The 27,240-nt window shown below is 39.7% G+C and overlaps 2 protein-coding genes across 3 annotated transcripts in view; one reads left to right on the top strand and one right to left on the bottom strand.

The window, feature by feature from the left end:
- Positions 1-1,433: 1,433 nt before the first annotated feature.
- Positions 1,434-14,836, bottom strand: LOC127367150 (galanin receptor type 1). The gene is made up of 3 exons (XM_051406748.1): positions 13,787-14,836; positions 13,622-13,687; positions 1,434-5,408 (listed from the first exon to the last, which is right to left on the bottom strand). The coding sequence occupies exons 1-3, from the start codon at positions 14,450-14,452 to the stop codon at positions 5,088-5,090; spliced, it is 1,053 nt and encodes a 350-aa protein (XP_051262708.1). The 5' UTR covers positions 14,453-14,836; the 3' UTR covers positions 1,434-5,087.
- Positions 14,837-24,849: 10,013 nt separating this feature from the next.
- LOC127367151 (myelin basic protein) overlaps positions 24,850-27,240 on the top strand; it is a 53,528-nt gene continuing 51,137 nt past the window's right edge. Inside the window, exon 1 of one of the 2 annotated variants that reach the window (XM_051406749.1) lies at positions 24,850-25,169. The gene's annotated coding sequence lies outside the window, so the exon portion shown is untranslated. The remainder of the gene's footprint in view (positions 25,170-27,240) is intronic. The other variant, XM_051406750.1, reaches the window with a different exon arrangement.

Here is a 27,240-nt window from a genome sequence, read left to right as displayed (position 1 = left end):
GAACAATTGAATAACAGTGACCTTTATGTTTTGTTTTTTTTTTTTTTTAACCTTTAAGTTAAAAGTGTACAATGTGAAATATGGTCATCTTAAGTTCAAGTTATGGCCAAAAACATGTGCCGGCGCTCACTCTGCAGGTGATCGTTAAAATGAGACAGGAACATCTGAGGGTGCATGTCCTGAGTTTAACTTTATGCCTTGATTTGCAACTTACATCCCAACACACCCTTCTCTCATGCACACTTAACACCACTGACAATAGTCTGCCCTACAAAGCCAAAAGACCTTAACTCGCCAGTGTAGGGAACTAAGAAAAGTTTTTTGTTGTCCAGCTAAATACATTGTATGCAAAATATTGGAAATGTGCTATTTCTTTGTGTTTTCAATGAAGTTATTTATCTACAAATTCTACTACCTGAGGTCAAAGTTTTGATGTTAAAGTAATCTGCGTTTGTATTGTCTTCATTATAATAATGAGGGTCTTGCCAAAGTAAAGCAGAGCTTCCATTTGATCACTCACTTGGTTAACTATCACTATATAAAATCAGCCTAAACTAAGTAATTTTAGTAGATTGCCTATTTATCTCTGTTTTTCTTGTAGCCTTAAATTGAATTAATATACTCTAACTTTAACTCTAAACGTTATTTGGACATCAAAGTGAAGTTACTGTTGTGAACTGTGCTGGAGTTACGGTGTTACACCTAAAGGCAAAGTACCTTAACAGGGTACCATAACACAGTTGGAAGTGCAGTGAAACAAAGATAAAGAGCATTAAGTGATGTTGAGGGATTCTGCCTTGGTTTTTCTAGGGTTCTTGGAAGTTAAGGCAAAGACAACCCACTATTTTCTCCCAAAAAACAACAAAATTGTCTAAAGATATTTGTCCACATGATAAAGCAGATCAAATTGCATGTTCCTATTTGTGTCTCCTATTTGGTGTGGTGAGCCGGGTCATAACCGATGTCACAGTGACCTCTAATCTAATGTGGGTAAAGTTCAGTTTTACTCTTTATTTCATCGCATTCCATTCATTAGCATCTTTATTAATAGAGTTGCCCTAAAAATAAGACCCCCTCTTGCTAGATATTTACTGTACAAGACATCATGGGAAGGCTGTTTCCCCAGACCTCTTAGGCATCATTGAGTTGATTTGATGCCAGGAAATGCACTCCACTAGTGTGTAATCAACAACACCAAACTCTGAGGGGAACCCAACTGGTGGGAGCCTACGCTGCTATTTTCTTTCTTTTGGCCACAACCCACTGTGACAGAGAGACAGGTGAGGGTTGTTGTTTTCTACCAGCAAGGCTGAATAAAATCTCCTTTTATAAGTGTGAAGGCCCTCAATGAGGTGTCTTTTTTTTTTCATTTGCGAGAAAATAATGAGGAATTTAAAGAATGCAAAGCTGGTATTGTTTTTGAAATGAAAGGATTTCTTCAAGGAAATGCCACAAAGTTTAATATAATAATAGTATAAGTAGCAATGCATAAAGACACAATCAAAAGCCTGGATATATTTTAAAATAGCATTCAGATAGAGTACTTCAGAGAGCTGTAACTGTTTTTCACATGTTGCATTTCAAGCACAGAAAGATCCACCAGACAAGAAAATAATCTTTTTCTTTTTTCTATTCTGGTAAATGATTTGATTTAAACAGCACGGCTGAATTAATACAAGAAACAAGGTTGAAAAGACACACCAGGCCAACCTCAGTAAAAACACACAAAGCACTGAAAAGCTGTACAAACAGTATCATCAAAGTGAATGAATAAATAAAAGCTGAAAATATATGAATCCCTCAAGAAACCTACACTAGGAAAGAGCAATCTTTCTTGAATGTCCTCGCTCAACAGCATGCTCAGTGTGTGTTTGCTCTCACATACTCTTTTTGATGTCATGTTTAAAGAGAAATCCTCAAGTTTTTTTTCGCACAAAAAAATGAAATGATGTCTATAAAGTTGTGAAAATGAAAGGTAATGCTTTAGAATACAGCAAATTACAGTGTAAATGTTTTGTTCTTGTTAAAATAAATGATGCCATAACTTATTCTTAATGGAATAACGACACATATTTCCTGCCGTGTTACCCAGTGTTAATTTTTCTGCACTCTACTCAAACACAAAGCTGCACCCCATATTTGTCCTGGTATAGGTGTGCAGGAAGTGTTATATTGATACCTCATATATACTAAATAATTACACTGTAATTTGTGGGCTGTAATATAAAGTGCTACAAAATCAAACGTTGTATTTTCTGATGAAAATGTATTCTTTTGTTCATGTGCTCTGTATATATTTCGAAGCACTATTGGTGTTCCACACTGGTATCATTTTCCACACCAAACAGCAATGTCCTTCGCTCCTCCTGGATTAGATTTTCATGCAAATGTCCACATTTAACAAAAACAAAAAAAATCCTCAGTCCAGTGCGGGAATGAATGAGAATCACCATCTGCACAGTCATCACTAAAGTGAGCAAAGTCATCAACTCTCTGGGAATAATCCTTGACTCTCACATCTGAGATCCTCGCTGACAGGGAGGATGAGCGTCTGCTGATTGGACTGATTAGTTCCTCCTCTCTGGATGAAGTTGCTGTTAATCAGTCATATCAGCTGCTGTTGCAAAAACCTGCAGCACGGGTTGCCTAACCTCAGGCAGAAAACATTGAACTGAGCTCGATCCTTTTTATGTAAGAAGTCAATAACGGGCGTGCCACATTCCTTCACAACTTCTGAAGATGTACATAAAACACTGCACGATACTGTAGGTCCAAGTTAAAAGGTCTCATTGTGTAGTTTGAATGCTTTTGTTTGAATACACTGAGATAAAGCTGCTGTGTGGAGGCTTGGCACATTACATACATATGGCATACAACATCAGAATCCTTCATTTCCACAGGAGCGCCTATTAGATTGTTTTTCATGGTTAAAAAGACGGGTACCGGAAAGGGTGCAAAACAAGCATCAAGCTTTATACGTCCAACAGCTCAGTCATACAGCACGACACAGTCTGAAAACTGTCAACAGAAGAGCCAAATATAGTGACGCTTTTACAGGCATATGTGAATATCAGCTTCAGTGTCCATAATATTTACAACTAAATCTATTGAAAATACAGGCTTTAATCATACTGGGTGCAATGACAATGGCAGGTGTTTTTCTTATCTACAGTGGAAACCTTTTGTCAGGAGTGTTCGGCAAGTTATTCGACAAATGTAATTACATACTTTACATTACATTACTTTCGTTACTGCCACTCAAATATGTATTTTAACAATTCCAAAACTCCACATGCACATGTTGCAACAAGGTGTCAGCCTACACTTTTTTGTACTTTGCACTTTTCGACAGTTAGCTTAGCCCCGGTGACAGCATGCAGCACTCCAGTGTTAAGCCAGCCTTCATTTTACTCTTAGATTAGTCTAATGCAAGTTAGACACTTACACAGAAATAAGAATCTTGTGTGTATTCTGCATTGGTTGGTGACTGACTGACCACTCTGCACTAAATGCTAATGTAGTTAGCTCTAACTTAGCTGAAAAAACATCAGCTGTATCTGATGTGCTCTGGTTGAGACATTTTCCCATGTGCAAAATCTAATGTGGGTAAAGTTCAGTTTTACCCTTTATTTCATCGCATTCCATTCATTAGCATCTTTATTAATAGAGTTGCCCTAAAAAAAGACCCCCTCTTGCTAGATATTTACAGTACAAGATATCATGGGAAGGCTGTTTCCCCAGACCTCTTAGGGATCATTGAGTTGATTTTATTATGCACAGTTGTGTAAATTCAGAGACAAAAAGTTTTTTGTAAATTTTTTAGTTCAAGCAGAGGCCAGTAGGAGTGCCCTGACAGCTCAACTGGTAGAACTGGTGCTGGAACCATGGGTTAGACTCTGACCTGTGGCCCTTTGCTGTGTGTCATCCCCTCCCCCCCAAAAAACAGAGGTCAATAGTGAATGGCTGCACCTACTAAGGTCAGTGCAACGCAGTGTCAGACAATAGTGGGGCAACAACTGCATGCTTTAAGAGCCCTGTTTCCATTTTAGCAATAAGTGGCACCTGCTGACCAGTGGCACAGAATGACCAAAAAGGTACTGAGCCCTTCCCTTGCCACAGCAACCCAGCTGTGCTACAGGTTAGGATTTTATGCCACAAGAAAGTTTTTTGTACTGCACTCAACATTACAATTGTCTCAGTAAAATCTCATTGTAAGCCATTGAATTTCTCCTTAAGGGCAAAACAGTAAAGTGAGGAGAGCTAGACAGCTTTGTGCAACAGGTGAATTTAGACATGTATTTCACATCTAACTATAACTTAGATTAAGATGGACATCTCCACTCCCTCCTACTAAACAATAATAAAAACTAGTCACTGTAATCCCCGTTCACACACCTTCCGACTCTGAAGCGGGTAACGATAGCAACTGAGCCAGTTAAGTATAAGTTACAACATGTAAATTGTCTGAATTTCCAACATATACATTTTCAACAAATTTGGAGTTGAAGGAGTTGCATTTTTCTCTTTTCATAGAGACTAGCGGCCTACCCACGCCTCCAAACTCTGCATCAAGCTAATCAAGATTAACATGCACCAGTTTCTCCACTTAACGCACATCCCACCATCTAACTCCCGGTAAGACAGCAAATGATACTGACTTTTATTAGTTTTGAAGTCTGACAGTACTCATATGCCTAATGTATTGGCTTGTAAATATACCGTGATGTGACATATGTAAATAATGTCTACAATCTAATAAGTTTCACTTTAGAGAGAGGATCCTTTTCCTAAGTTTCCAACTCCACAGGTTTTTATTATGAAAGATGAGATGCAGGAAACAGAGACTGATCAAAGAGGGAGTAATCACGTCGTGCAGCCACAGTGGCTTGATCTCCTCTGGTCCAGGTATAATGAACAGCGCTTATGTGGAACAGTGTGCAGCTGCAGCGATATCAAAGCAAACTAGGTAAGCATACTTACCTACGTCAAAAAATCCACACACCCACTCATGTCTGATGGCTCTGTCACTGTGACTTTACATTGAGTTTCAGTGTGACAGTCACCATAATTTATATTCATGTCACCAGTCAAACGTTGGTGCAGTTAGTCGAGGGCGGAGTGTCCGCTTTGCTGCGAATCTCTTTGATGTCGTTGAGGGGGGAGTCACTGGTGCCGATCTGGCATTTGAACACCTGCTTGTAGGCCTTCCTGAAGTTCTCTGAGAGGAAGGCGTAGATGACTGGGTTGACAGATGAGTTGCTGTACGCCAGGCAGTGGGCAGCCACCCGTAACACGAAGGAGGCCTGGTTCAGCGGGAAGGTCCCAAACTCCACCCACAGGTGAACGACGTGATGAGGGAGCCAAGAGAGGCAGAACACCACCACCACCACCAGGACCGTCTGAGCAGTCTGGGAACCACAAATTAGGAACAGAGAGATGTAGGAGAAAGATTTAGTAAGTGTCCTCAGGGACAACAGTGACAACATTAATGCTGTACACAGGTTTAAGTCTATTCAGCATAAAGGAATAAAGTTTTTAGAGTTAAGTGCCTAGGATAACTTTTTTCTGTTTTCATTCTGCTGCTCTATTTGGTAGTCTTTATTCGTATTCCATGCACCTACACGAGGGCTAAGTTGGGCAACATGGCAGTCCTCCAATCTTCTTTAAAGCATGTTAATAATGGTTTTTGTCATATCATCATTATGGCAAACATGTAAGCAAACAGTTGCGTATTTAGACATCCTGCAGATACTGAGCATCATTAACATCCATTTGGAGTCACATTTCTCGCAAAATGGTGAAAGTAGGTCCAAAGTTCACTCGCTTTTAGCTCTGTTTTTGTTTTGTTCACCAACTCCTGAGAAATTCATCTGTGTCTTTAGCTCTTTAGCTACATGACCCACTATGTTTACCAGCTACTGCCTAACCCTGTCCATCTGAATATGTGTCAAAACCATGCGGCGCTGGACAGATATTTGGTTTCATTTTTATATCTGAAGCTCGCTGAAGCTGGACACAAGGTTGATAATGACAGAGCCGCGGGCTGAAAAACCAAAAAAATGTTAAAAAATTATATCTGAGAATAACTGCAGACTTAATAATTCTTTATGGATTTCTTACTATGAGTAACACCTTTCACATTGCACATAGTCATTTTATCCAGTGATAACATAAAAATATTGATTAGTGTTGCTTTAAATTGACGACATCGATATTAGCTCATTCAGGCCTCATGAACCCTTTAATTGTATTACATTAAACCGACCAGTACCACATAAATCACATTATCCTTTTAACATTTCACTCAGCAGATCCAGCAGCAATTCTTTAGATCTTAACCCTCATATTAGGATTGACCATGATGCCAATTCTTATATTTATGATTTATTTTCTTGTACAGTACATAGATGACGAGGCACACTTGTGGGTGGAACAAAACAATGCAAAAAATCTCTCTAATCCATTTAGTACATCTCATTCCAACAAACAAAGCTACATATTAGGGAGACAAAGAGTGTAGGTCTGTATTGAAGCTTTGTCCTTGGGTCTATAGACGTTTAACAATGGCAGGAATGAAAAACGTGAAGTAAAGAAACTATGTAAGACGTCAACAGAGAGACCTTGCTGCATTAACAGATCATTCTGTTCTGCTGCTATATACACGAACAGCAGGTGACATGTTGTCTCTTGCAGTTGACATCTAGAACCTATCCTCACCTAAGAATAAAAAAAAAGACAATTTAACATAATGTTCTGAAAATGATGACCAGATAAGTTAAAAATAAGATATGATAACTTAATGTGACAATCGTGGCAAATCAATTTTATGGAACGTCTAAGAGGAAAGTGGTGGATGTTATTACTTCAGGCAAGACTATCAGTAAAGCCAAAGGCTACAGCTGGAAAGGTTCGTAATAGAAAACTAATTACATGCTGCCTGATCTGCCGAGCCCCTCCACTGCATTTCGAGGTAGCAATTGGATATATTCCACAACTAATTAGTTCCCATCATAGAAAATAAAAGAAATACAGAGGAGCCTGACAAATTAATTACAAATGTAGCTTTCTCTGTAGCTTTGTTCAAGTAAAGTTAAAAATGAAAACATGCCAAAACAGTCCAGTATAGCCTTTTGAGCATGTAACGATTGAGTTGTTGATAGTTAAGATATCAAGCAGGGAACAGTACAGGAAGAGTGATGCAGAAAGAGGAATAAATACAGCCTAGCACAAAACGTAATGCATTGTTATCCAGATATTAAGAACATACTTATTTTTGACCTATACATTTCTGATGGCCAATGTTGAATTGAAGCTGCTGTACTGAGGCTGTAATAGTAACCAGAATCTACAATAAACAATTGAATTGAAATGTAAGGTTTCCAGTACTCTATAGTTCTCTTTGAAGAGCACAGAAAAAAACACTTCTTTCACATAGTTTGAAAATGTGAAATACTTGTATCTACTTGTTCAAACACTTCAGTGAAGTGAAATATTCCTAGATGAAATCTTTTATGGCTGCGCTGATATATGAAACATCCGTTTCAAAAGTCTCTCAAGTGTCATATTACACATTAGAATTACATACTGTATTCAGAAAGTTGCATTTCTTTGAACAATCATAGTCAACGCAACATTTGTTTTTAACAATGGCACCAACAAAGGGTTGAAGATGTTATATCTGTTTTTGTACCAAAAAGTGTTAAATCAAAAAGTGTTTTCTGCTTTAGTTGGCTAACAAGGGACTATCTGATACTTAAAAGTCCAGTGTGTAGGATTTAGTGGCATCTAGCGGTGTAGTTACAGATTGCAACTCCGTCGCTTCACCCACCCTTCCAGCGACAGGGAAGAAGAAACTACGAAGACTGCAAAAAAAAAAAAAAAGAGCAAGTATGTGGTTTGTCCCTTCTGGGCTACTGTAGAAACATGGCAGTACAACATGGAAGACAACCAGATGCTGTCTGTAGGCTTATTCTAGGGCAAAAAACCTTTATTCAGGTGATTAACATCCCTATGAGTATTATATTCCATTTCTGCCAATAGATCCCTGTAAATGTTACACACTGGACCTTTAAATCAGGAAAGAAAGTCACTAAGGAAAAAGACACAGGGAGGTTACAATGTTTACAATTAAATTTTTCTAAAACACAATTGTGAACTTTACAGCTCATACCAAAATTAAAAATGAACTGTGGGTACAGTTGTAACCTAGAACTCATAAGCAGTATGACAATAATGATAACATGTCTGTGCAAATGTTTGAGCAGTCTTTGGAAAGGCTCCATGAAACATCGTATCAAATTCACACAGTCGAGTGTTGATCAGTTTTACAATAAACCTGTAATGAAACTGCACCTTATTGATCATATTAGAGATAAACGTCAAAGATTGCACCATATCCGATTTGAAATGAAAGGTCAATATTGGCTTGAGATATCAGCTCAAGCCCGACTGTAATACACAAGAGCATGCACACACACACACACACACAGACACACGTACACGGACACAGTAGCCAGTGAGAGGTTCCCACAGTTTTAGTGGAGCAGTATGTTAACCATGCTTTGTTTGGATAGCCGCCATAATAACATATTCATATCTTCACCTTGACCCCAGTTAGGCTAATATAAACAGCACCATCACCACAGGAAGAAAGAACTAATAAAATTCATGCCTTTCAGCCTCTCTTCTCCCCTCTCTTCTCCAGCCACACTGCCTCTACTTGTAACCTTGTTTTGTTGAAAGCTGTTGGTTGGTAAATAATTGATTAAAAGCTGTCAAGATTCATTTTTAAGTGTCACAATTTAGTAATGTATTCAAGTCAAAGCTGGATTTTAGCAGAGAAGACATTTCTACATAAGCGAAAAAGACGCAAAAAACATTAAAACAGTTGTGATGTGCAAGCAATTCACAGCTCATTTCTGCTATTTACATAAACAACAGGCTATATGTATATATAAAAATGTTATGTAAAACGTCAGCAATAATCATCAGATTTTGACATCAGTGTGTCAGAATCAAAGGGGGTCTGTCTACACTGTCTACAGCCTGCAAGAAGAAATCCACCAGTTTAACAAAGTGCCAACCTCAAGAAGTCGCTTGGGGTTTGTATCAAAGCTGCCTCTGAAAACAGCTTCAACAGACCAGAATGCATTGCAGCTATACTAGTTGGGTTTGGAGGAGGGTCCATTTGCAGACTTCACATCTGGGCACTACAGGCCTACGAGCCAATATGGATTTCACTACAGTTATGCCAATAATGGTACCTCGGCACATTGAGATAGCAGTTGATGACACTAAAGCTTCTGCCAGGTGCCATTAAACTACTGCAGGAGAAGAGGGCGCGACAAGATGATGTAATCAGAAGTGTGCCAGTTAAACCTGGAAAGATGGAAGACCTTGGAAATATGAGATTTGTTTCATGTATTTTTCTAAGGAACCTCAAAGTCTCCTCATCTGTCCACACAGATGTGATCATCTGTTCTAATCTGTGTGAAAGCTTCAGTGGACTTTTAAGTCACATGCTTCATGAGCGCCTTGTTCCTTGGTTTATTTTGCTGTGCATGTTTCAACTGCACTTCTCAACCGCCCAACACAACGTTTTTTCTATTGTCTCAGACTTGTCTCGGACTCGTTGGTATTTACCATGGTTACTAGGCAGCCAGTCGTTATCACTGGAATTGCATTCCTGGATGCCAGAACTCATCTCACTGGGAATGGCAAAAGAATTGACTTAGACTCGAACCTCTTTGGATTCAGCCTTGACTCTGTCTCGACTAGCCTTGGTCTTGGACTTGTCTTGAACTCAACAAAGGTGGTCTTGACTACAGAGAGGTTTAGGGGTAGAGTGGAGAAATCTTGTTTAAAACAGTTCTTATGAAAGAAAAAAATGTCAGCAAAGCAAAATGATGCACTTCACTGTTGGGGATCCTTCCTATTCGCTTACAGACCTGGGGTCTCGAAATGAGACGTCTTGAGTCGGACCCTCATGTGGGTGTGCGTTGTTATTGGTACTTTAAATGACTTTTTAAGCCACAGTGAAATTCATTCAGTTAGCCTAGTAAGACTCAGTTCAGATAATTAGCATTTACAGATGCTGTTAAACAATTTCAAGATGACTTAGCCAAATATTCATTTTCATAATTATCTATAGCCATCTGTGTGCTCCGTCTGGAAGCCTGACTGACTCATATAATTGAGAAAATAATCTGCTAGTCCTACAGTACTAATTATTGGCTTTTTAACCTCTGGTTCACCATTGAGAATCCATTAAAACATTATTGTTTGCCAAGTAAAATGAACTCCAACACTCTGGTATTTCCAAGAACATGAACCAGGAGACAAACCCAAAAAAATCATTCTTTATCTGAACAGGACATAAAGCTAGGGGGGAAAGAGATTTATTTGTGGCGGGTTTGTCACATCTTTGCACAAAAAAACGAAAGTATAAGGAAGATTTACAACTTTTTTTTTAGGTTTGGCTTTTGAGAGTGTCTCGTTTGGCTGTTGGAAGCTGTCTGTTTCCTACTGTGGGTGCCTGAGAGTGATAAAAAGTTTGTCTAGATGTATTTCACAACAGCAGTGGGAGTAACCTTGCTCTTCCCAGCTGCCAGTGAGATTATATTTCACAAGCACGAGCTGCCGAGACCTGAGTGAACCACACAAAAGCATTGATTAAACACTTATTTGGACAAATTCTCTCCGCTTTCCACCAAGGACACTGTGTGGCTCACAGCAATTTGTTTTTTGTCTCATTTGATTTTTTGTGTTTTGTGAAAAGCACCGCTTGCTTGTATGACATATCCGTTAATGCTTTAAGGCGGCACATAAAAGGATATGATGATACCATCCTCGTAATTAATTGATGAAACTACTCTGATTTTGAAAAAATCAAGACTTTCCTTTCAGATAACTTAGTTTAGGCTTTCACGAATAGTTTCATATTTTGAGAGATAAGTTTATTTGCTTTCTTGCTGAGAGTAAGATGAAAGGTCGATATCACTCTTATGTCTGTACAGTAGATATGAAACTCCAGGAGATGGTTAGCATAGATTAGCAGACTGAAAACAGAGGGAAACAGCTAGCCTGACTCTGTCTAAAGGTCATAAAAGTCTGCCTACCAGCACTTCTAACTGTGCTTTCAGACAGCAACCATCAAGCTGTCTTTGCTGCTGCATTTATGATAGTTTGTTTATGAGAATTCAGTGCTCATTGTGTGAAATGTTATAAGATATTATTTAACTGCTACCTTAGTTCCCTGAATTATACATCTCTTCACCAGTTCGTTTGGGACAATTTAGCTGCGTGATGACATAATACTTTATATATAATAATTATAATTATACTGGCAACTGTTCGCTGTCTGCAAGCACCTTAAAGTTCACTACTGACCACGTTAATAGCTGGTAAACAAAAACGGAAGTGGGGCAGAGAAGTCTTGTCATTAACATGAGATCGGTAGGCAACCAGCGGGGACATCAGGAAGTCACTACTCCTGGCCAAGAAATAGTCCCTCACATAACGGTCCCTAAGACCACAACTTTTGGTTTTTAGACTTCGGTTTTTATGTGTCGTCCAATATTATGAGCTTTAGGGTTGAATTTTATTAAATGAACTGCATTTATGTAGCACTAATTTGCCTCACATTTACACACACACACACACACACACACACACACACACACACACACACACACACACACACACACACACACTCACTGGCCTGCCCAGCTGAAGCCATTGGGGTTCAGTGGCACGGTCAACTGAACACTTGGACAGATTCAGGTTACTTGTTTCCCTTTCCTTTATGCTTAGTTAAGCTAATCCGCTTCTGGCTATGATTGATCTTTTCATCTAACTATGGACAAAAAAGCTGTTGGACACTAAACAGATCAGCCAGGTTAGCTTTTTACCTCATCTCAGTTAGAGTGCAGAGAAAGCAGCCAGGGAGTTGAGTCATCATGGGACCTGTGACAGGACAGGAGTCCATTTTTTTTTTCCTCTTGAAAATGGGTTTTGCGTGGCAGGTTTTTCAGTGTAACTCTAAACAGGTTGCAGCCAATGAATGTTAAATAGTACAAAAACTAACAACAAAGTGGCTGATCTAGTATATGCATGTGTATTATTCACTGTCTGTACATTATGCAAAGAACAGTGCTATACTGCACATTCTTCTTCTTATCATTATACATTTTCCTTGACACTCACTGGACAAAACCGAGACACGCTGCCAAGTAAACACTGATTTTGGCACTGGCATCATACTTTATTTTCAAAAAACATAAATCTACTTGTTGCAGCTTTCATTGTAAAATGATTATGTTTGGCAGCATTACACCAGTTTGTCATACCATACACAGATTTAATATGTGTGCACAAACTGAACCTCTGTTCTGATATTAGTTATAGTTTAACAGTAGCTACCCTACCATGGTAATTTATGTATTACAGGCTGGCTTTAATGCACTGTTTGCCAACCGTTTATCACAAACCTGTCAGTGCAATATTCCCTCTGTGCATTCTCCATCAGCACTCAGTGCACATAGTAAATCATTAAATTCCTGTTTCACCTTCTGTACTTGTTATAAGCCTCATGCAATAAAAGCATTTATGTAGGGAGGTATACACCAAAGCACATTTACATTCTCATCAGCCCCCCCCCAGCAGACCGGGGGTCTGTACTGCTAGTTTCCATTATCAGATCGCCCCTCAAAACTGACTAGCTGTGAAGACAATGGACAGATGGACAGATCAGCAATCAAGCGGGCGACAGCAGATAACTGGCTCTCTGGGAAGCTAAATGACTCCACTGAGAATAATGCAGGCTAGATGGCAGTTTGATTGCACAATGCCTTTTGGCCACTTTGCTTGAGTGTGCCAGTTAACAGTGAGCATTATAACATTAATATTCATCATTTTGGCCTTAAGGAGAATCAGAGATGGTGGAAATACTTCTCTCTGACCGCCTGTTGAATTGGAGGAAGTGGTACAGCATGTGGTACAGACATATAGTCTAGTCCCACACTGAATAATGTGTGCAGGACTGTGGGGTCAGTGTAGCTGTGATATATATCTTCCTAAAGGCCAAGAACATTGACCCCAGCTTTGAATCAAACCATATGTCAGCGGAAGAAAGGACTGCAGCTCTGTGAACCGTGAAATGCACTGATCCAGATAGATGAAGGGCATTTCAGTAAAGGTACAACTTGCTGCCTTTTCTTAAAAATGATGTAATGGGTGACGTTGTTTATCACTGTAATCATCGTCATTAGCAACATTATCATCACCAACATGACAGATATGGGTGTAATACCCCATTCAAAGGTTCAGATGGTCACTGTAATGGGAAACGTTTTACATAATGAGTATTTTCAGGGATTTAAGCATTATTAACAGACAATGAACCTCAACACGTGCCATGTCACATTTTTCATTTTTTGAAGTCCTGGGAATTTATGTAATTCTGCAGTAATTCCACAGGTGATGAATCACCCCCTCTTATCTATCTGTGTTATTTATTGTTATGTTTGTTACGGATTACAGCCGGACAGGTTTGCTGACGTACGGATGTCATCCATGACATACAGCCCACTCACAACCATCAAAAAGACAGATTAATACATACCTTTTTCTTTGATGCCTCTGACTTTTTGGAGACATTTCTTAGTTTTTTGTGCAAGTGATTTAAAACCTGTAAGCAAGGAAATAGAGGACAGGTATAGTTTTGGATGGTTAAGTCATTTCCATAATTATCAAATGACCCATGACCCACGTGGGTAGCCCTCCTTACCTTTGCATAACAGAAGGTAATCAGCAGCAGGGGCAACACATAACCAAAAACAAACGTGCAAACGACATAGACTTTCTTCTGGTTTTGATCTGGCCACACTTCCCAGCAAAAGGTGTGATTCTCGCCTCTGTGAAAAATGTTCTGGTAATACATGACAGGCGCAGCCATGGCCAGAGACAGTATCCAAATCACCACCACTCCGATCAAGGCATGTTTGGCCACCCGGATTGAGGAGGACTTTCTGGAATGGACGATGGCAATGTATCGGTCCACGGACATGGCAGACAGTGTGAAGATGCTCACCAGCATGGACACAGTAAAGAAATAGTGGATGAATTTGCAAATGAAGGCGCCCAGGACCCACGTCGGCATCATGTAGATGGTGGACTGGAAAGGGATGCAGAAGAGCAGGTAGGAGAGGTCCGCTATGCTCAGGTTGAGGATGAATATGTTGGTGGTGCTCCGTGGTTTCCCTGGTTTGCTCCGGGCCAGCACGGTGATCACCATGGAGTTGCCCAGCACACCGAGCGTAAAGATGAGCCCGAAAACCAGCAGCGTGATGAAATTATCCGTGCCGATCCCGAATAAAAGTTTCTGGTCCTCTTCCTCGGCTCTGCTCACGTTCCACGACTCTTCATAGAGCCAAACGGGCTCTGATAAGTTCATGATGTCTTTTTTCCCCCCCTTTTAGATGAATTTGAAACTTTGTCAAAATGACCTATGGGAGGTCTGTGTCCCGCTGCTGCTGCTTCATGACACAGTTTTAAGAGCAAGGGTTTTGTTGGTCCGGTGCGTCTCCTTAAGCGCTCACACTGTTTGTTTTTTTCTGGGTTTTTTTGCTTTCTCGTGTCTTTACCCCAAGGTTTCGGTAAATCCCCCGCTTTATCCTGATACCTCACATTAGTAATACCTGTAAACACATCTTTCAAAGCAAACCTGTACAGTATGCATCAGTCTTGCCGCTGCGCGTCTTGGAGTCTCTCCTGGTGCGCACCTGATGTGTCTGCGCACCGAGCGCGCTGATCCACTCTGTAGCCTAGTTCTCTGCGTCTGGACTTTCCCCCTCACATTATAGCAGGGGCTGGGCTGTGCCATTCACGTCACACTCAGTGTACCACCTCCCAAGAAATGCTGAGGGGAAAAAGTATATTTATCTGGATACGTTTTGTTCCCCACGTCTCTGAAACCATTCCTGTACAATTTGAATGCCAGAGGCCAAAGTCATTTTCTTACTCAGACTCAATTAGTTTTGACACAGTACGGCTTGGGAGCAAATGTTAGTGTGATTATCCGCCTGGACTGTCAAAATTCTTTATTCCACAAAACAATCTCGTTCGGCAGTCTTGCTATGATTGCTTTATTTGAGTTTCATTCTCTTTTGTCATAAAAAGGAAATAAGCTTTCTCAAAAGGCAAAAACGTTCAGTGTTGTCACTTTTTGCTTCCTGTACACGTTATTTCAGCAGTTAATATGCATGGAATGAAATATGTGTGTAAGGGAAGGATGGTGGTGTCATTGTACCATGAGAGCTGCAGTGTGGAGGCAGGATACTGTAGAGTGAAAGTGCAGCATTTTATGATCAACATGAAAGTCACATTAAAAAGAAAAGACGGAAGTTTTATTGCTTTGCAGCAAAGACCCACACACCACAAACGTGCTAATAATAATGTATTGTATTTAAACAAGCTATGGTGTGCTCTCTCAAGCTGCTACATGCTTCCATAAAGATCCATATTGTCAAGTTAGACACCAAATATATGGAACAAGGCTTTGGGTCACAAATTGGTGAAGTGATGACTTCCTACTTATAAAAAGCTTTAGGATATAACAAAATCATTTAATATTTACACAATTCTTATGGAGAATATAACACATCCCTTGGGTGACAAAAAATAGATTTCTAACAGACATCTGAAGAAATCATGAGATTCAAAAGAGGACAATTCTTCATCAGTTTTTGATGAAAGGGCACACAGTGCTCTCTCAACATGAGCTGATTCCCCAGAAGACTGAAGGGTCATTTTGAAGCCCCAGTTGAAGAACTGTTGATGACATTTTCATGTGTGAACTATTGGCTTATTTTTCACGGTGATGAAAAATCCTCTGAGTTGAGCTTATCATGTCACGGTTCCCTGAAAACATACCATAGCAATAATATCTCCACAAACACAAAGAGCTGTCTCTGCCACTGCCATAACCCGAGCTTAGTCGATTAGCCAGACAACCTGGCCATATGCACTTATCTGATCAGTCAGTAGTGATGGGGTGTGTTTATTTTTGCTTGAAAATGACTTCATATTGTGAGCATGTTTAATTGTCAGCTACAGTATGTGACACAGCCCATCCATTAAAACCCATGAGACGCTAATAAGCTCAAAGACATTAAACAAGCATTGCACTATATTTGATTTGAATTGAACTGTTGTTGGCACCATCTTGGGGCTCATTACTGTGGTGTTTAATTGTGAACTAATGATGTATGGATGTTATTCTGACACTGCTTAAACCTGCAATAAGTCATTGCTTCGGCCACTTGTGGGCAGCAGAAACAGTATTGATTCTCATCTTTTAAGCTGATATGGTGAACAGTTGCTTATTTGAAGGTCCAGTGTGTAACATTTATGAGACTTTTTTGGCAGAAATAGAATGTAATATACATAACTATGTTTTCATTAGTGTACAATCACCTGGATATTGGAAGCGTTATGTTTTCGTTACCTTAGAAAGAGCCTTTTATATCTGCAGACGTCCACCATTTTGAACCGCCATGTTTCTACAGTAGCCCCGAAGCAAAAACTGGCTCTAGATAGGGGTGGTTGCGTTTTTTGTGCGTTCCGTGGTAACAGTATTTTCACGTTCATGCTTGGAAGGGGAAGGGTGAAGCGAGGCAGTTGCAATCTGCAACTACACCACTAAAGCCTACACACTGGACCTTTAGCTCTGTTTTGTTCTCTACCAATTCCAGAGGAATAATCTGGATCTTTGACTGCTAATTGCTCCACTGTGTTCACCAGCTATTCGTTAGTGACCTTTTGACCCTGAGCAGTGTACAGGGGCTTTTAGAGCTGCCTGCTGCAGCTTGAAACAACGCTATGAGAGCGGTGAGATTGAACCAGAACAGTAAAGTTGCCAGACAGCTAAACAATGAGCTGAAATTTACTATCCAACTCCATAAAATCGAGGGGATCTGCAGATTAGGTTATAATTCTCTGTAGGTTCATCACTTCTTTCACATTGTTTTTATACGTTGTTTCTATTGGTGAAGGTTGTGTTTCTGTAGTTGATGTTTTCTTTGTCTTTGTTGGTTCAGTTCTTTTTTACGAACAATCCTGAAAAGTTGAACACAACACTTTCCAGAAGAGACCGCTCAACCATAAATATAAAATGTCTATTTTATATTAATTACTCTTGACGGTTGCAGTACATGTTTTTTCTTTTTCTTACTATGTTTATTGTGACGTTTCTGCACCAAAATGGCTGGAAAACCTACTTGGCAATAAACAGACTTCTGATTCTGATTTGACACAATGGGTTTAGAGCAGCAAATACAAAAGGATTGCCTCAATGTCAGAAGGCACGCTGCTTTTCACTGTCCATTGTTTGCCTTTCTACTCCTCTGCTTTGTTTCCGATTAGACTCAGCTGTGTTAGAAGAAATGAGACGGGTGCAGGTTCTCCGAGCTCTGCCGGTAGTGACGGCAATGGAACTGAAAAGCGTAGGTAAAGATGGCTCAGGACGGAATAATTCAATGGTTTCTGTGCCTGTCAGACTTTCAGAGCCCACAAGTTCAGCTCCCTGCTCGCTGTGCCTCCCAGCAAACAGAAACAGTACTGACAAGAGGCCAGACAGCAAGCAAAGTGGAGAGCACACACATCACAACAGCCATCCATCCATTTGGACATGATTAGATTGAATGTAACCTCTAAATGGTCAGTATAATTGTTATTCAAAGGTCAGACACACAACAACAACCAATACAAAACAAACAGATGAAAGGTTATTCTACTGTAATATAATAGAACATTATTACATTAATCCTATACATTGTATACTATACACACATTTTTTTGCTGTCAACATCTGTACCTGTATTCTAAATATAGGATATGTTGAGTGTCTACTTATTCATTTCCTTTTCTCTTTGATATTATTTATTTGTTGGTACCAAAACCCTGTTATTTTCTCTTTTCTTTATAAACATTTTTAAGGGTACTTGAAGGATATCTTCCACTAGGTGGGGCTATTTTATATTAAAGAAGTGCATTTAAGACTTCTTTAAATCCAGCTGTGATGGGAATCTTTTGTCGACAGCTTAATGTGTATTTGAGTGTTTCAGCCCATCTGAATGACTGTTACTGCTGCTGCTGTCTCTGGCACTAATTTCCTCTGTGTGTTTGGTGGGTAGTCATCAGTGGAAATAATGAGAACACTGTACCAGCCAATTTGATTTAGCAAAGTGACACAGGTTAATCTCTGTGGTTTCAAACAGCAATTGCATATACAGCTCCAGCATTTGGGGATGCATAATCACATTGGGAATGTGCCCGTACTGTCAGTTCCACACAAACTCATGCTGTAAATGCAGTTTTCTGCTTGTTTTGCCGCAGCAATTTGTAAGGGTTTCTTTCAGCAGAGGATGCTATTTTACGAATTAGAAACGTTGTCTCTGTTTTGATACTATCCCTGAATCGAATCAGGCGTGCTGCGCTGCACATGTTTTGTCACAAAGATAAAGCAGGTCAATTTTAAGGATTAGTGTACTGCTTTGTCAGATAAAGTCTTAAATGAAAAGGTTATCATTTATTGATGATTGTGAGTGTTCTGGCTTTGAAAACTAAAGTAATAAAGTCTTTTGATTGCTTCCATCTGTCAGCACAATCGTTAGAGACAACAGAGAAAGTGGTCACACCACAACTTCAGGCGAGCCTTCAATTAAAGAGTGTGTTAGCCGTAGACAGATATTATATTGGGCTTTCAACAGGCTGAATGCTATTTAAGTGTTTTACACCATGTGAAAAAACACATTCAGAGGAAACTAAATCCTCCTAAATATTATGTTTTCTCCAGAAAAGCTAAACCCTTATATTTTGGGGTGAACTTTTGTGGATATTCTGAGTATCAGCACCACACATCCTTTATAGCCAAACCATACAACCGTAGCTATCAGCCTTATCAGTCAAACCCTGAGTGAGAGAGTCTTTGTGTGAATGATTTGTATTTATTGCCATGCCTGGCAGTGGTCGTGGCTTTGCTCTCTGTGTGAGATGTTATCTTGGCGTTTTCCCCCTTCTACGTGATTAAACCTAAAAAGGTGAAACCAGGCGATATTCAATATCCATCAGGTTTCTTGAAGGTCATTAACCAAATGTGTAGAGATAAGAACTGCTCATAAACGCCCTAAGCTGCCCTTTGGGTGGAAGTACTTTTAAACCACATTTTCAGTAACCCTCACCATTCAAAATGAATTTATGTCCGCATTAGTAAAATGAGAGAGGTCTCATCTTTAAATGAAAGGTACTGAAATCTCTTGGATGAATACTTAGGTCGCTGCCTCAATTACTTTGCCAATTTTACGCTTCCTGTCACCGCTTCACGCTTGGCCAGTGTCGCCGCTGCTTGTGGGTGTTTTATCAAGTCTGTTTTGTACAAAAACATCAGAGCAATTTCTCAGTTATATATTAATTGTTTTGTAGGCTTGTTTTGCATTTAATCACTTTTATCCATTCACATACCACAATCTATGTCTCAAGTAAGCTGGAGCATCTGGTATAGGCATGGATAGGCCAGAAAACTACCATTACCTTTCAGACAGTACTAGAGCTGACATATAGTGATGTATTGATGAGTCAGCCCTATGAACCGGCTCTTTTAAGTGAATGATCGGAGATGGCACCCGCCTGACAGACTTTGTTTCCTTTAATTAAAAACATGAATACCAGACAGAATAATGGAATGAACCTATAAAGTTCAGTACTTTGTTAAATACAATCCAGAAATGTCTCACTTAAGTAATAACCAGTGTTGGGCAAGTTACTCAAAAAATGTAATATATTACACTACTAGTTATATTACTTTTCTGCTACTACCCACAAAACTGGTAATTGTGTCCCTTCTCCCCAAAATTCAGATTAAAATCCAGCTTTGTCTGTTAAAATCAAAGTAATGGAATATTTCCAGCTCCTGAATGTAAACATTTCCATTTTCCAAACTAGTTTCCTCCAATATTACAAAAATGAATCCAAGGATGTGATTGGATTGTTGGATTTCAAATCAGTCGAGGGTAACGACAAAAGTAATATTGTAACTAACTATTTTTTGGAGGAGTAATATTATTACTGAAATGTATTAGTAATTAGTTACACTACTAGTTACTGGGGAAAGTCATATTATTGATAATAATAAGAACGTTGATTTATAGCATTATTCAAGGTTTGTATACCAGCATAGTGTTAAATTATAGTATTCTGGAAATTATTAGAACAGGTCATCTGTAGAGATCCTTATAAATATTTACACCCAGTAACAGCCAGGTCTAAGTGTAAGTGGCTTAATGAACTGCTCACTGAATCACATGATAACCCGAATAGACTTAAGTAACGGAGCATGGTTGACTCCACACCTGACACTTAAAATGTGTCTTCAGCTGTCACTATTGATTAAAGCCAATAAAAGCCCAATAGTGACAGGAAGGGGGGGTTGGTGACATGCAGCAAAGGGCCACAGGTTGGAGCCAAACCTCTGGCCCGCTGCAGCACAGACTCAGCCTTGGTATATTGGGCACCAGCTCTACCAGGTGATCTATCCTGGCGCCCTGAGACCAGAGAGTTTTTTTTTTTATTCATCACATGGTTAGTTGATTTTAGTCAGATGTTGCTCCCAATGTTTTCCTAGCAACCGATATACTATAAAGAATTTGCTACCAAAGACATTTAAAAAGTTTAAATACAGCAAACTAAGACTGAACTGAAGTAAATGACTAGTTTAAAACTAGCTTTGAAGCGTAAAACTTAGAAAGGACCTGATTATTTGGTCTGAGTGCATTATAGGTCATGTGTCATACAATCTTACCCAGGTTATTCTGACCTTGCTATGGTGGCAGCATATGTAGATCTAAAACCACATTACTTCAATACACAGATGCAATTACAAACAGTCATTCCAGGTGTGCGCCTCATGCAGAAGCCAGAGGACAGTATTCATTAGAGTTCAAGGCCTCTGTGTGCATGTGAGTAATTTAATAGTTCACACTTTATTGTAAGTTTCGGAAATCATTGCCTGCCAGTAAACAACAACACTGATGTATGGAGGTGACAAGGTTATGTTAATCAAGACATTTGAAGCCATTTTCACTTAATGAAAAGTGACAGTTTGTAAGTTATTGTGTATTAGAAGTCTTTCTCAATACGGCTAACGCGACAGAGCTTTGTAGAATCGATTAAGATCACCCAGGAAAGCCTTCACTAACTGACATCTACAGGCCCATTTATGGTTCTGTTCATAAACACACCAGAAAACAGCACAAGACGGCACACTGCACACGTATACGTAGGGCTGGAAGATCTTCAAAGTACAACTAAATAAACCTTTTAGTTAAGGATAAAAGCAAATCTATTTTGCTGCTGTATGCATGAGGACTTTCAATCAGGCTAATTATTCCAGACAAATACAGATGAGAGCAAGACACCTGGATATATTTCCAGCAAGTAATCAAGCAAAACATCTAGCGATACATAAAAACATGAAATCATGAGATGTGTCTGCTTCAGGCCTGTAATTCACCATCTGTCCTCGTCTGCAACTAGTGACAACAAACACCCTGTGATTCTGGAGTTCTGTTTTCAATCAATAACTGAGGATATCATGAGTTTTAGTTTTGAGTAAAGGAAATATGACTGCTCTAAGCACGTTTCCCTCAATACAGATACATAGATGACAAACAGCTCCCCCTTCCCCTGAGTTACTGTGATGGATAATCCAGGCTGTTTTAGGCCCATTACCTCAACTGAGGCCTGGCCATTTCCATGACAACGAGTTACTGTATCTCTGTCGAAATCGGTCCAGGCTCTAAGCTAATGGGTTATTATTATATGACTGACGATGTTGAGTCATTTTCTCTGCCTTGGGCTGATCTCCCTTGATTCTGCCAGCACCTCCGAACTGCGCCCCCCCCTCACGCCCCACCGCCCAACCCTGCAGTCACAAATGCTATCAGGAGCTCTGAGTCAGGATGGATTGGACCCGGTCCTCCCGGATACATTATCAGAGGCGATTTGATTTCTCTGGTCAACGCTGCATCATCGTATTACACAGCATCAAATCTGATCATCTTTAAGCGGGATTGCTATGGCTCGATAGATTGTCATGTGACAGACTGCACTGAAGCTGCTTCTCCATGGCACTACTTCTCTGAAACTTCCAAGTATTTTTATGTGAAATATAGCATGTCCCCCACAGAATCTAGAGCAATAATCAGAATTGTAGTACTTGTCCAATACTTGAATTTATGACCAAATATCTGCAAAATAAAAGATCATCCGCCTCAGGTGTCCTTTGTGTTTAGTGCTCATTAGAGAATGAATGTTAGCATAAAAGTCTTACATTTGATAGATTTTTCTTCCTTTTGTCACACAGTTTAAAAGGAGAAAAGATGAAACAGTTGATTGTAGTGCTTTAACTAAAATAATTGGACTGCAACACTAAATGAAAGCAAAAAATAGAAATCAATGATGAAATATGAGGAGAATAAGGCAGAATTGGGCCTTTTGGAGTTTTGGCAATGTCCTAATACAACCCTATGTCTAACAGTCTCACATTAAACATCTGAGAGAGCGAGACCTACAAATACTTAATCACAGCAAAGTAAAATGAAGTAGAGAGAAATATGAAATGTAAAACTAGCCACGAACAACACGAAGGATAGAGAATAAAGGGCAGCATCCTCCCCAATAATACCACTAACATCATTACTATGGAAATTACAATAGCATAGAGATGAATCAGTTCTTCTCACATCAACATCATGTTGTAGAGCTTTTGTACTGGCTTGCATTAAATCATTCATGTTCTGTTGTTGTGTCCTTCCCCTGTATATGACCTATAAAACAGTTATCTAATGGCTGCACTTGTCCTAGATTTATGGCCAACAAGAAGGACCATAGCTTTGCTTAGATTTAGTTCAAGTAAATAAATTGATTCATCATGTCATATAAGCAGATTGTTGGGTTGGAGGATTTGTTTTTGGTCAACACAGTTTTCCATTAAGTTAGTATTTAATTTAAAAAAACATTTTATTTTGAAGGGGGTTTAGGTCCCCTAGAGTTTCATCCCTGAGATCTGCTCTCAGGTGGACTTCACTTTCAAAGTCATAAAGGTTTCAGAGGTTCTGATAGGATACAAGTAAGAACTTTGTTGTTTTGAGACACCTGAGTATTCAAACAACACCAGTAAATCTCATTCAATGGCTCACCGACACTGTGAGATAGCTGCCTTTAGAATTCAGTGGGGGAGGAAGTTGTGGAAATTATTTATGTTAATATCACTTGGGAACATTTCTCTCAGGCACTGTAATAAAAGAAAAATGAACCAGTCATGATAAGGCCTGTGTGGTATTTATTTGAAGTGTAAATAAAGAAAACACTACAAACACAAGAAACAATTTCTCTCTCAGGGAGGCCCTCTAAACTTATCCAACCTCTTGTTCAAACTATATCCTTATTGTTCAAAGTGCACACCTACCAACAGCGCTTTTGTGCAGTATTTGCTGATAGTCGCCAATGTCTATCTGATTTAATTCCAATAAAAAATATTAAATCTTGCCTGAGGGACTAATACCATTTATTGAAGTTTATTTTAAAGTTTAATATTTCTGAGCACACAGTATTGATTCCAGTTGATATAAGTTTGAAGACAGAAGCAAAATCCCCACTTTTCAAAGAGCCGTGCTTTGAAAAGTTTTTAAAACTAAGTTGCATCAGGTGCAGTGCCGACAAAAGGAGTCAGATCCTTCGCTGAAAAATACTGCATTGCAAGTGAAAGTCCTGAATTCAAATGTTATATGTTAAAGTACAGAAGTAATGCTCTGTCAGTGTTATATTAATATTGTGTTTTTATATTCATGTAAAAGGCCTCCTGTTGTGAATAAATAAAACAAAAACAAATATTGGATTGGACTGGTTCAACAGGAGCAAAACATGTGACATTTGAGCTACAACAAGAAATGTCAATAGTCACTTCTGACAGAAGCCTAGGGAGGCCCTCGATGTCTTGGCCCCTGGCAATGTGTTCAGTATCCATGGATGCATTCAAATGAAAGCAGGGTTTTTAGCTGATTATTAGCTGGTCAAGAAGGAGCTAATTATATTGACTCTATGTACACTGCTTGGTTGTTTAACCTATGAATAATATATTTAACTTTACTTCATTGGCAAAGTAACATATGTAGGAGGGAAATATATAAGTGGAGTAAAAAGGGCAATATTATATTTCTCACTGAAATGACATGAAGAATATCTCTTAAGTATGTAAAATAGAAATACTCAAGTTAAACCGGCTACACACACACACATATACATATACATATATAATACTGCATTATATGTGCACCAAGTGTTTCACTTAAGGGAGGAAGAGAAAATGTTCAGCTCTCTTGACAATCTGCCATTGTTGAAGGAAGCTGGTGAACACGCTGATGCATATTGCAGTATGAGGAAGAGTGAAACTGCTGGGACTGAACTGAGCTTTATGATGAAGGTAGTGAGGAAGTAGGAGGACTGTACACCTGCACCGCCTGAAACACATCTGCAGTGAACGCCACACGCCTCTCCCTCAATAACACTGCCCTTGAGCAAGGCACTGGAAGAACCTGCCGGCTGCCCGGGTATTGTGCAGCTAAAGCAGAGCAGAGCCTCTGAGTAAGCACATCCTGTAGGTGTTTGGCTAAATGTATTTCTTTTTTTTTTTTGTCTGTTTAAGTATATATATATTTCAAAAATCACGACACTAGTTCGTTTGCTGAACCCTCCCCGCGACGAGCAGCACGAGCTACTAATCAAGCACAGACGTGCACCAACGTGCTTTTTTAGCCCGCATTTTCTTGGCGGACTAAAAGCTGCATTCCGCCCCACCCCTTTACAAACAACATCTCCACCACTGTACCTAAATCAGGAAGCACAGAGACACGTTTTTTTCTTTCTTTCTTTTTTTTTTGTTGAAACGGAGACACTTTGGTGATTACAACAACGGCGAACCATAAAGGGGAAAAAGGCGTTATTGTCGATGCTGTTGACGACCACCGTCGACCACTGCTGAAAGAAGACTGACAGTTGGTCACATCCAGTGCAAGGCTCAGCTGTGGATGCATTTGACACAGACTAACCGGAGAAGGGTATGTGCACAGTCGAACTGGTTTCAATTCACAAATAAGACAAATACAAAGGCGAGTAAAAGCCAGTGTAAAAGACAGCTACACACACCGTTACTATCGCCATACTGGGGTTTTGTTTTTGTTTTTTTTACGCGGTATAACGGTAGTAAACATGTTATCCACGTCGACTTGTTTACAGTGCGTTACAGTCGTTTCGAAACCTGCAGGGGAAATATGCTCGGAATGTCATTTTCGTCTACCGGACTCGGTGTAAACCATACGTAGTAAGTGTTGCTTAATAAGCATCACTGCCACCAGACAGTGCCACTGCTGTGTCATGTGCTTTGACAGTGTCGCCCCCCACCCCCACAGCCACCACCACTACAACCACCACCCTCCCCGCTGCCTTCTCTCTCGGTGAACCAATCACCGCTAACACGTCCAGCAATTTAACGCTTCTTTGCTTAGTGGTAATAAAACTCACGGTGTTGAGTGAGATTAAAGGCCTGGTGTCAGACATGAGGTGGTTCTCTTCAGTTCGGCACACATATAGCACGCCAAGCAGGACTTTAACCCTATAAAACTAAGAGTTTTGTAAAATGCTCGACAGTGTTTGCTACCGGAAACCTCGGTGTGTTTGGTTGGCAGTGGACCGTTGCACCAACAGGGAAACCAGCTGTTTAGTTTAAACTTAATGAAATGTGCGCATTGATAGGTGGCCCATATGTATGCCGAATGTATTAGAAGGGCACGACGGTTCTTTTAAATGTATAAATCATGTTACACGACTTATGGCAATATTCACCAAAGCGTGTCACCTTTAAATTGGAACATTTTAAATAGAGTTTTGCGCCTGTACTTGAGGGATGTATATATGAGAAAGGAACATGGCAATGTTAGCAACCCCCCAACAGTAGGCCTACTGTTAGCAATGCTTTGGTTAAACAATGTTTGTTAAAATGTATTAAATAGTCCAAGCTTCTCAGTTGATTTGTTTAATATTGTGGCATACTGTAATTAATACAGTATGCCACAATACAATTTAACTGTGACTACATACATAGACACAAACCTGTTGACATGTGACATTTAAATGGTCGGTCCACTTGAAATTCACTTCACTTTAATAGCATCAACTTTATGGTGGAATTAGAGAGACTCAGTCATTGGTGCTATTACATAACAAGTCAAAAGTAAAAGATGTGATTAATGTTTGCAGTCTTTTTGGAGATGTGTTGTTTCTCCTGGCTGGTGCTTTGGCAACGTTGTATGTTGTTGTCTTAGCTGGTGGATAGACCGGCCAGCTTTAAGAGGCTAAAACACACACTGTACAGCCTGGAGGAAATGAAGTATTACATCACTCTGCATCCTAAGTAAGGACCGTTCTGTAGCAAGCTCCACTTGTTACTCGATAACACATGAAAACAGTGAAGGCCTGTAACAGAAACCATACAGGTTCTATTGGCTTTACTCTACAGAACAGCTGTTGACCACTGCACTGTTGGTCTGTTGAGGAGAACTGCCAAGATGAGCGGCATACGACCCTATGGAAAGATACACGGGCCCTTGTTGTTGTTGTTCTTGCTGTTAATGTGATGTAAAAAAAAAAAGCTGTGACATGCTCAATTTCTGTCGCTGCTATGCACGGTCTATAAATAAAATATTCACACATGAGTGGTCGCCTATGTCTGAACTGCACTGATTTACTAAAGCCTGCAGCCATTATTGTCCTCTAGACGAGGAACATTGAGCAAGGTAACCTCTGGCTCTGTTTGACACACGCAGCTTTAATCTTCACCTTTTTCATCTCTCTTCCGTTGATAAAGACAGACCACAGAGCAGATCATGTACATCGGTGTCACCGCGTGACTTGAATGCCATGCCGCCACCGTCGCGCGTTGTCAGATAACACGATCGTACGACTGTATCATTTTTGATACAGATCTGAGTTGCATTGACAAAAAATGTCTTTGGTATTAGCTAAAGGATTTTGTGGAACGTCAAGGATTACTAATTAGACAGACATGCTTGTATTGACCTAGACAAAGCGGGATGCCAGCAGTCGCAGCTTAACCTTCACATAACTTGTGGA

Source organism: Dicentrarchus labrax, unplaced genomic scaffold (genome assembly GCF_905237075.1).
Source record: "Dicentrarchus labrax unplaced genomic scaffold, dlabrax2021, whole genome shotgun sequence".
NCBI classification, from domain to species: Eukaryota; Metazoa; Chordata; class Actinopteri; family Moronidae; genus Dicentrarchus; species Dicentrarchus labrax.
The sequence above is the reverse complement of the archived record's forward strand: the minus strand, read 5'-3'. Positions and strand labels throughout refer to the sequence as shown.